Raw genomic sequence first — 9,079 nt, 5'->3', positions numbered from 1 at the left:
CTGAGAAAGGAGGAAGAGGAAAGAAAGATGAGAGAGGAAGAAGAGCAGAGAAGGATGAGAGAGGAAGAGAAACAAGTGAGGAGAGAGGAGAATAGGCTGAGAAAGGAGGAAGAGGAGAGAAAGATGAGCGAGGAAGAAGAGCAGAGAAGGATGAGAGAGGAAGAGGAACAAGTAAGGGGAGAGGAGAATAGGCTGAGAAAGGAGGAAGAGGAGAGAAAGATGAGAGAGGAAGAAGAGAAGAGAAAGATGAGAGAGGAAGAGGAACAAGTGATTAGAGAGGAGAATAGGCTGAGAAAGGAGGAAGAGGAGAGAAAGATGAGAGAGGAAAGAAGGGAGGAAGAGAGAATGATGAGAGAGGAAGAAGAGAAGAGAAAGATGAGAGAGGAAGAGGAACACGTGATTAGAGAGGAGAATAGGCTGAGAAAGGAGGAAGAGGAGAGAAAGATGAGAGAGGAAGAGGAACAAGTGAGGAGAGAGGAGAATAGGCTGAGAAAGGAGGAAGAAGAGAGAAGGATGAGAGAGGAGAGAAGGGAGGAAGAGAGAATGAAAAGGGAAGAAGAGGAGGAGGATGAAAGGTTAAGAAAGGAAGAAAAGAGAAGAGAGGAAGAGGAAAGAATGAGGTGGGAAGAGGAGGAGGAGCAGGATAGACTAAGAAAGGCGGAAGAGGACAGGAAGGTTAGGGAGGAAGAAAGACTAAGAAGGGAAGAGGAGATTATGCGACAGAAGGAGGAAGAGGAAAAAAGGAGAAAGGAGAGGGAAAGGATAAAGTTAGAGGAGGAGATGATGAGGAAAGAGGAACATGAAAGAATGAGTGGAGAAGAGGAAAGGAGGAAGCGGGAGGAAGAGGAGGAGGAGAGAAAGATGGAGGAGGAGGAGGAGAAAAAGAGGGAGGAGGAGGAGGAGAGAAAGAGGGAGGAGGAGGAGGAGGAGAGAAAGAGGGTGGAGGAGCAGAGGAGAAAACTGATGGAGGAGCACGAGAGGGCTAGATTGGATGACGAGAAGAGGAGAAAGGAAGAAGAAAGAAGACAGCAGGAGATTAAGATGATGGAGGAGGAGAACAATACGATTGAGGAAGAGAAAGGTTATGAGCAGGAAAGGGTGACATTGACAGATGTTGAGAAACAGATGGAGCAAAAAATAGAGGGAGAGGCCCTGATGGACAATGATCCGTTTGAAGAAGTCCCTTCCACCAATCCATTTGATGGTGACATCACCTCTACTAATCCCTTTGAGGAGACCTCTTCTGCCTCTCCTCCTGGACCCCTCAGCCGGGCAGCTAAAGTGTCAGCTGTCAAGCCAAGGTCAGTCCCAGCTGTATACCCGTACACGCATGCACACACACACACACACACACACACACACACACACACACACACACACATACATATACTGTACACACACACACACACACACACACACACACACACACACACACACACACATTTACCCCTTGTGTGGTTTGAAATCAAGTATTTGAAACCAGTATTTTATATTGTCTCTGAAAATGTCAGAGAGAAAACGAAACCTAAGACCTGGCTCCTATCATACACGCACACTAACTCCACCTCTCTCTATCTCTCACTCTCTTTCTCATGATCATCACATAACCTATTCTCTTAAATTGTGCCCTTTCAACTTCTAACATTGTCTAAATGATGCTAACATTTCTCTTTTGTCTGTGCTGTCAGAGCAGGGTGGCACAGAGGCCTGATTTATGTCAAAACCCTGTCCTCTTGCCAGAGACGTTAATACCCAGTAGTTCATGAGAAGTGAGCCCCATTTATGGATGTGGCATGTTGGGACAGGGTGTGTAAGATCTGTGTAATTGGAATGGTTTGTTGGAGCTGTGTGCATGGCTGTGATGCAGAATGAATAAGGAAAGGGAAAAGGAGCTAATTATAAGACATGGTAAGTGACTGTGAGCTGGATGTCAGTGTTTCAAGGAGATGTTTGGTTTATTGGACTGTAGTAGATGAATTGCTCTAACATGCACATCTCATTAAACACCTGCTGTATGTGTGTGTGTGTTAGCATCCCCACAGCGTCAGTGACTTCAGTGTCAGTGACTTGGTAAAAATGTCATTGCATGTGTGCGTGGCCCCTCGCCCACAGTATTTTACTCAATATGCGCAAAACTTAATGTTGAAATAGCAATAATGCCACGTTCATTGATAAAATTACATAAGGGATGGAAAGGGGGGATGGCCGTTTTAGAAGGGGGATTTTGACCGTTTTTATTTCAGGGGGATGCCATCCCCCCTCATCCCCCCTCAACTCGAGTGCTGAGTGTGTGTCTGCACATTTGATACCTTTTGCTCTGCTGAAATTGGTTATTCCTCGCATGAATCTCACTTCATTATACTAGATGTCATATTAAACTTGGGAGAGCAAGACACAAAACATTAGGTGATTGCCTATACATTTTAATGAATTAATTAAATTAAAGTTTTTAACGATGGTGTCGACGCTGAATGACTCATTGTACCCTGAAAAGGCTGTACCAAACCAACAGGGACATGACCAGGATAGTAAAAACAAACAGGTGGTTGTTCAAAGGTATTTAGAGGTGATTGTCTACATCTATTATTTTTCAATGATTGTTGTAATTTTCATATTCATATTTCATATTCATTATCTGTGCATCTCTGTGTTTATGTAACTAACAATAGTATTATGTGACTTACAGTATATTGGTCCTCTCATATGATGACATGACTAATAAATAAACCCCCCTGTCCTTCCTTTGTCTTGTCTGGTGAATTTGTTCCAAATTCCAAGGATTTTTAACACCTCTTTAGTTTGTCCTTCTAAAGAATTCCATTGAAACATTGGATTGCTGAATTACAAAATGGCAATCTCAAGTAGCAAGTAATGATTTCCTCTCCATCGTAATTTCATAGTCTTTCATCATTTCGCTTTTAGCAATACATCCTCCCTATGCAGTCACATACAGTATTGTACGTTTTAAATGGCTTGTTAGACCATATCGTAAAGCTGGAACATGTGAAGTCAACCATCTCATGCTGCTATTAAGTGCATATGTGTTTTTTTTCTTTTTCTCAATGAACTCTCCTCTCCTTGATCCTGCCCTTCTAGTTCCTCTTCATATGCAATCCCTTCCCTGCCTATTATATCTTCAAACCCAATCTTACTCCCCTCTGGACTGGAGAGCTCTATGGAGTCCCCCAGGGGTCCAACAAACCCTGCTCAGGACTTGCCCACTGATCTGATAGAGAAGAAACGGCTTGCCCCTCTGCCCCCCAACAACCAGCGGCCCTCAAAACCGGACCCTCCTCCCAGACGTCACTCTGAAACCTTGTTGGTGGGAAGCAGAGATGACCACCAGCTAAAGGAGAGCATGGGTTCAGGTGGTCAGCAACATCATAGTGGAAGCCGGGACAAGCGTCGACCAGCTCCACAGCCTCCAGGCAGCTTGAGGGAAAAGCATGGGGCTCAAAACCAGACACATGCGGACCTGGGTATGACCAGAGTCAACCTGGGACAGAGGGAGGAGGACAGACAGGGAAGGGACAAACATGCCTCAATATCTAATGTTTTCTCTCAGCGTCTGGTGCAGATTTTCACTCCACTGAGGTCTTCTGCCACAGCTCAAATGGAACATACCAGTGATGTTATAGTGAGGTCTAATCCCTATGATAGCCAATCAGAGGAAGCTGTCGTATCTGCCACAGATGAGTTAAAAGTGGCCAAACACAATAAAGGACAAGCCCCCTCCAAGCCTCATTCTTCTTTGTTGGGAGGGAAGACAATGCCAAAACCTGAGGTAGATGACCCAAAACATATTGAGAAACACAGTATGGCAGAACCCACCGTGTTGGTCAGCAGAGAGCGATCCACCTCAGACCCTAAGGTAAAAGACTTGAACATCCTAGATAAACACTGTTCAGTGAAGGAATTAAGACAGGTGTTTGCCTCTGAGAAGAGGATGGATGAAGACAACCTCTCTTCAAAAGAAGATCCAGCTGTGTTCGAACCAAATCCCTTTGCAGAGGACGACATTAGAGAAAATAAATCGAGTGACAGAAGATCAGGTGACAATAAAGAGAGCCTGGAATCGATACCTGACGATCATCATAGTTGTCCCCTCAGACATGCAGATCCAGGCTTGTTGCAGGAGAGAGGAGCTTGCGACACTCAGGACCTTCCAGTGACAGGTGTGTTAGCTGCTGAAGATGGCACCAAAAGTATATCAATAAAGCGGGTCCGTGCTCCCTTGCCTCCAGTCAAGATACAAGCTACCTCTAGAGAACAAGGTGCCGATGACCAGTGTTCTATGAACGTCCAAAGCACGAGGTACCTCACCTCAGGCGTGACTTCAAGTATCCCTGAGAAAAGGCAGAATCGCATGTCGGATATGGCACTACCCTGTAACACAATTACCCAGCCCCTAAGAGTGTCCCCATCTCCAACTCCCTCTTCCGTATCCCACCCTGAACCTCTGAAGGAGTCAAAGGGCAAGAAAAACGTCCATCCCCGGCTTGAGCCAGCTGGCCAGAGGACCCTCCTGCAGCATGCTGGGTCTCTAACCTCTGAGGCCCAGCCCAGTGCAGCCCAGTTCAGTGGAGAGGAAGCAGGAGGGAAAAGGGACAGGCCTGCATCAACCACACGCAGGTGAGAGAGATCTCTCAGCCTTCTCCATTAGAGTGTAGCAGTGTCTATTATGAGTCCACAAACTCCCTTCTGTCTCCCGTAATTATGAAGAACTGAATATGCACAGAAATAATATATTTCGGTAACAATAACAGTATCAGCACTGTTAAGTAAATAAATACCATTTACTAGTAATTCATGCAAATACTGTTATCATTTTTTCAAGTCTTACTCAACTACTGTACATGCCAGCCTGTTGTTGTTTGCACTGATTTTGTCAAGTTGTTATTGTGTCTAGAATCCCAGACAAGGCTGAGTTGAGCCTGTAAAAATACCAATGTGACTCAGAGGTCAGAGAGAGATAAGCTTGTTGATGTCTCATGGAATGGAGTAAGTGATGGAGAGCTTATGGACCCTGCTCAGAATGTCTGTCATGTCTTAACTGATAAGGATCATCCAATTGTCCCTCTCCTCCAGTGGAAGAAAACCTCTAATTTTATATTTCCCTGACAGCTCACTGTAAATTAGGCCTGCTGGCTGACACTTGTGTATATGTGTTTCTCCCAACACACTCGTATGTAACAACACAACATCCTCCAGTCTCTCTTTCTCTCTGTCGATCTATCTCACTATTTAAAAAAATATACCAATACACACCAATAAATAGCAGTCAGGTTAATTGACACACTCTCTCTCAACCCCTCCCTCAATCGCTTTCCTTCTGTCTCTTGCAGGCCTCATCCAGTGAAACCATTGAGCTCCCTGGAAAACCAGCCAGCCTCTGACATCCAGGAGGGACAAGGTGGCAAATCTGCAGCAGCCCCTGGTGGCCTTCAAGAGACATTTAAGGTGCTGTATGGAATCAAACGCCATGCGTCAACCTTTAGCTAAGCCTATATACAGGTAGTGGATGGATAAAATAACTTGCTACAGTTTTTCTTATTTATCAGGAGAGCTGGGTGGAGGGGTGTGTATGCACTGAATAAGATGCTAAATAATGACTGCATGCTGTCTTAATATGCACACCAGGGCATCTACTTAATTATTACATGATATTATAACACACTATTGTATTGCAGGATACTGATCCAACCCCCAGGCTCTATATGGAAATGTCCTCCCTATAGTACACTGTCAGTTTTAATGACACCGAAATATACTTTTTATACATTATTCACACATACTGTAGCTTTGTTTGGTATGTGTGTATTGTTACGGCTTGCATGATCAACTTTAGATTTGGCCATTGGTGTTGAAATAATGTGTGAGCACCAAACCCATCCCTTTCTGTAAATGTAAATGTCTTTCTCTAAAAGCTACAGGACTCCCTGAATTGAGTAAGCTTACATGACACCAGCTCCATGCCCTCCACTGCAAATTCCTGATACTGTATATTTCCTTGCTGCGTCACTTAATTACACTATTACACTATAATTTTTGCAAAACAAAGTGCAGGGGTGATCGTCGCAGTGTTTCAAGTGTGGACAATGTTTTAAAGGTGCTTTTGATATTTTTTATGGAAATACCATATCATGTCTTGCAGTAACAATGAATTACACCACTTCCATGTCCTCCAGGTGAACGAGGCCAGGGGCCAGGGGCCATACTCCCAGTTGACCCAGGAGGAGCTCATTGCCCTGGTGGTGAAGCAGCAAGGCCAGCTCTCCAAGAAGAACAGCAAGATCGTAGAGCTGGAGCAGTACATTGACAACCTGCTGGTGCGTGTCATAGAGGAGAAACCCAGCATCCTGATGTCCTTAAACTCACTCAAGAGGGACCTCTAGGACTAGGAACATTCTATTGATAATCCATTCGCCAAGTGGAGCAAGGCTTATTATGCTGCTTGAAGATTGTCTGTTTGTGTGCCTTCTCCTAACTTCTCAACCGCCCCACCACTACAGCTGTCATTGCTTTGCTGAATATCAAATGAAACAAAGCAAATCAGTCTGCTCTTTCTCTGCTATGACTATTTTCCTACCAATCTACTGTACACATTTTGATTGTTAATGAAGACAGAAGTGAATCTATTAAGTCTGTTTGACAGTCTCTAACAACTATGGTGTGTATTGGTTATACACTGTAAGAATACAGTAAGAAGAATCAAACTCAAGGCCTCAAACACCATTGACAGCAGGGTGTTTCTTCAAATTTTAGGCAGTCTGACATGTTCCATAAAGGCCCTTTTTGCATTCCTTATCTGGAACCCCTGGAGTTTTGTTGAGATTAAAATAATGATTTGATGGTTCTATTTAGGTTAATTTCAGGGTAACATAACAATGAAATGATAACAAAGAGATGGCTGGTTTGCAGGTCAAATAGAATAAATATGAGGCAAATGTGTAAGAGGCAAATATAGGGCTATCCTGGTCCAATATGTAGATTTGAGCTTTAAAATGGTGCTAAATGGGTTAGATCAAGGAATGAGATTGCATGATTATGAACATGCATTGAGAAGCGCTGTTTTGTTACGTTGTGTGTGTGTATATGCACACATTTGCTGTTATTAGAAAATATAGCATATTGTACATTTTCTGATTTTCAGTGTCACCAAAGAGGGCAAAACTACATGCTATAGTTTTAAACAAAATCAAGTGGATATTTTCTAACTGTTAATGTAGAACCCTCTGTATAAATGTTGTAATGTATGTACACATTTTATGTACAATTAAAATATAAAGACATGTTTTAATCAATCAAGTCACTCACTCACTCACTCACTCAATAAAAGGGGTTCCAAGGAAGATAGTGGGTAGGAGAGTCTTGGGTAGGAGAACATTCCAGCAGGCAGGCAGTTGGAGAAAGACATAGAAGAGGTAAGTACTGTTAATGAAATCAAATGGTCTCTAACAAGTACTGAATATACATATTGTCAAACACAATACATACAGTATCTCAGCTAATTTCCGATTCATATGTTTAAATAGTATTTTCAAATGTACATTTCCAGAACCAAATACAAAGGGTCACTAAGGTTTCTGGATGTATCTTAATTTAATGTGACTGCAGATTAGTTTCAATTTATTGGTTTGACAGTTATTTTGTGGGTGAATGTTTGGCATAAAATCAAGCATATTTTCATATTTGATATAATATAATATACCTATATATAGTGGTTGGTTACAAATTGCTTGGATACACATTTGTGGCACGCCAAGTGGTGGAAAGTATTGAAAAATACTGAAACTGGTGATGCCACAATTTCCCATTGACGCCCATGTTAAATAATGTTTTTATGCATGTCTTCTTGGCTGATGTCCACACAAAGTGTTCAATACTGTCCACAATCACCCAGAAACTGTTTTACATGAGACATGGAGTTGGATGCAGTACTATATGTGTGTAAAAGGAAATTCTTAACCCATAGATGCATACAGGTAAGTGGGTCAAGATGAACCAGTGGGTTTGTTTTCTTGCAATATATTTGTAATGAAAGGTTTTTATAATTTCATATTCCAGGTATTCCTAAAAATATATATATCAGACCATCTAACCCTATCCCATTCAAAAAATTTTTTTTACCTTTTACACTTTTAAGTATTTTTTGTATTTAGCCCAAGCTTCCATAAGAGGGTCAAAGATACTTGCATGCATCTGATCTGGATGAAGTTGCTGTCCTCTATGCACAGTTGATGGAGGGATCAGTGTCTGCAGAGAAGGCTTGCAATGCTGATGTGATACTCAGAATAAAGGAACAACTCAAAAGCCAAAGTAAATACTTAAAATCCTGTAGCAGGACAGCTGCCCTCTGGTTGCAGTACATGGATATGGTGGACATAGTTCGCAAGTTTCTGAGAGCTGAACGTACTGGCAAATGGGCACTGCACCTTGAGGCAATATCAGAAATGCTTCCTTTCATGGCAGCATCTGGCCACAATCTCTACACGAAATCGGCTCGGATCTATGTGCAGCGGATGTGCAAGCTCCATTTACATTTTACTTTTTTTGAAAAAATATTTGTTGGCGTTTAGCAGACACCTTATTCCAAAGCGACTTACAATCAATACATTTGACTAAGCAAGTGAATCATCAATCCACCAGTCGTAGCAGGAAGAATAATCCAGCTCAGGAATGGGGCCATTGATAGAAGGAAAAACTTTCTTCTAAACCTAGTTTTTTTTAATATATAGACACTGGAGAAACAGAGAAACAGTACAAGGGGGTCAATAGAAGTTTTTAGGGGACACAGTAGAGGGGAAAAGCGGGTGTCTTCAGGAGACGCAGTGCTGGGGTGCAGTAGATGTCTTAGGAGGAGCAGTTAAGGTGTAACCTGAAGAGATGGGTCTTCAGTCTACGACGGAAGATGGGTAGTGACTGCAGTTCTGACAGCCGTGGGAAGCTCATTCCACCAGCGGGGAGCCAGTGTTGTGAAGAGACGTGATCGGGCAGCATGACTGCCGTGTTGGTGTAGAGGTGGTGGGGCCAGTCAGCCAGCCGAGGTGGAGGAGCGGAGTGAACGGGCTGGAGTTTG

The 9,079-nt window shown here is 42.9% G+C and overlaps 1 protein-coding gene across 1 annotated transcript in view; it reads left to right on the top strand.

The window, feature by feature from the left end:
* The window catches only part of LOC308156109 (rab11 family-interacting protein 1-like), a gene marked incomplete at its 5' end in the record, with an annotated part of 29,528 nt that extends 22,302 nt beyond the window's left edge, over positions 1-7,226 (top strand). The window contains 3 exons of the mRNA XM_080529468.1: positions 901-1,301; positions 5,346-5,460; positions 6,189-7,226. Of these exons, the coding sequence (XP_080385594.1) occupies positions 901-1,301; positions 5,346-5,460; positions 6,189-6,395 (723 nt within the window). The 3' untranslated portion in view covers positions 6,396-7,226. The remainder of the gene's footprint in view (positions 1-900; positions 1,302-5,345; positions 5,461-6,188) is intronic.
* Between the last annotated feature and the right edge of the window lie 1,853 nt (positions 7,227-9,079).

The sequence above is a fragment of the Nansenia antarctica genome (assembly GCF_963989245.1).
Source record: "Nansenia antarctica genome assembly, chromosome: 4".
Taxonomy (NCBI): Eukaryota; Metazoa; Chordata; class Actinopteri; order Argentiniformes; family Microstomatidae; genus Nansenia; species Nansenia antarctica.
This window is presented reverse-complemented; position numbering and strand designations above follow the sequence as displayed.